We start from the raw sequence: 1713 nt of genomic DNA, 5'->3' as shown, positions 1-1713 counted from the left end.
AGGAAGCAGAGGGTGGCTTGCGGTTGGTGGAGACGTTGAAGCCCGGGCGGGACGGTGGCTTGACGGAGGAGGCGCCCGCGGGCGGGGCGCTCGTGCCGCGGGTCGAGCGGCCGAGGTTCGTTGATCGGGAGGGTGCGGGCCCGCGAGGTACAGTGAGCTTGGGGCGCGCATTGTTGGATTGAGCGAGGCTGCCGCCGGATACTGAACGAGTGGTGGGTCGAGCGAGTGTGTTCGTCGTCGACCGCGATGGTTGCAGCGGTTTCGCGCGCCCTATGCCGATCGCAGGCAGCTTGCGCGGCTGGTCTCGCGCCTCGTCCTCGTCTTCATCGTCGTCGACGGCCTTGCGCTTGCGACTGATGGGTGCCAGTTGTTCTTGTTCTGCGGCACGTTTGCGCGTCGTGATCGTTGGCGGCACGGCCGTTGGAGGCGACTGAAGCCGAGGAAGACGCGACATCTTCGTTGTCTTGGGTGCGTAAGTCGTCGACGTGAGCACCGGCGGTGGCCTTGCAGGCTTCGGCGTCGATGATGGCGGTGGCGAGCAACGTTGATGACAGGGTGACGCGTGATGTTGTGTCACATGGACGCGTCGCGTTAGGCGCGTGGTGGCCTCTTGCTGCCGTCGACGCAGACGCCGCAGCAGGCCTTCTCGACTGCTGGGATCCCGTCCTTATTGCCCGCACCTGTCAACGGCTGCTCGATCGCGTCTCCCCGCCTAGGGATGAGGCTGCTCACGTCGGTTGGGCGGGGTCGGTGCACGTGCGCGGGCGGGCGACGTCGACGTCATGCGGGTGGGGGATCCGCGCTGTCTTCTGCCAGCTGCTTGCCTTTGTACGCTGGCTGCGCGCGACGACCCTTGCCTCGCGGGCAGGGCTCGGGCAGGGTCTGGCTTGGCTTGGTCACGGTTGAACTTCCTTTTCGAGCGAGTTTTTGGTGTGAACGCAAGTCCAAAAAATGCAACATACAACTCGCGAACCGCTGCGATTTGCGCCCTCGGACAAAGCGGGCTCGATAGAGGGAGAAAATACAAGGTACTCTATGCTGTCCTCGTCCTCGTATCTGCCCTCCCTCGCCCTCTATATCCTCCCCATCCCGCCGATCCCATTCCCGATCCACTGTGACCGTTACTATTATCTCCGGCCGCGCTCGCGTTCGAACCGCTCGCGCTCTCGACTTGCTTCAAGCGGGGGGTGGCAGCACGCACTCGGTTCAACAACATGCCTTTCAATCCCATCTTCAGCACCTCTCTCCTCTGTCCTACGGTTTTTTCTCCCTCTCTTCCCTCTTTTGGACAGGTCTTGGCTGCCCTCCCAGAACTCGGTCAAGCCAGACAACTCGTCAGGCGTGCAAGCATCGAATACGTAGTTGTCTGCGGCTGCGGACTTCCTTGACCGAGTTACAGACTTTGCTTGCCAAGTTACGTCAAACAAGAACTAGGATGTCACAATGTTGCTTCACTGCGGGTTTCAGGCTTGGTCTTGCAATCAGCACAAACATTCGGAGGCTCAAGGGTATGAGATGGCAGTGTTGCAAGCTTTGTCGACAAGCTCAGCAAGAATTCATTGCTTCCAAGTGTGTATAGAGGTAGAAGCTATGCAAGAAGATGTGTATAGACTACTCGTGGGGAGACCTCGATTTTCTTGGAAGGGATTGGCACACAAATGAGGGGATAGAGGGGCTCAGGACACGGAGCTACATTGCTCCACAGCCTGCAGA

The 1713-nt window shown here is 60.0% G+C and overlaps 1 protein-coding gene across 1 annotated transcript; it reads right to left on the bottom strand.

Annotated features, from left to right (window-relative positions):
* Positions 1-556, bottom strand: SCHCODRAFT_02746089 (uncharacterized protein; the record flags this gene model as incomplete). The annotated part of the gene is made up of 1 exon (XM_003032405.3): positions 1-556. A coding segment is annotated over exon 1 (453 nt), but the record flags the coding sequence as incomplete, so codon positions are not given.
* Between the last annotated feature and the right edge of the window lie 1157 nt (positions 557-1713).

The sequence above is a fragment of the Schizophyllum commune genome (assembly GCF_000143185.2).
Source record: "Schizophyllum commune H4-8 unplaced genomic scaffold SCHCOscaffold_4, whole genome shotgun sequence".
In the NCBI taxonomy this organism is placed as follows: domain Eukaryota; kingdom Fungi; phylum Basidiomycota; class Agaricomycetes; order Agaricales; family Schizophyllaceae; genus Schizophyllum; species Schizophyllum commune.
The sequence above is the reverse complement of the archived record's forward strand: the minus strand, read 5'-3'. Positions and strand labels throughout refer to the sequence as shown.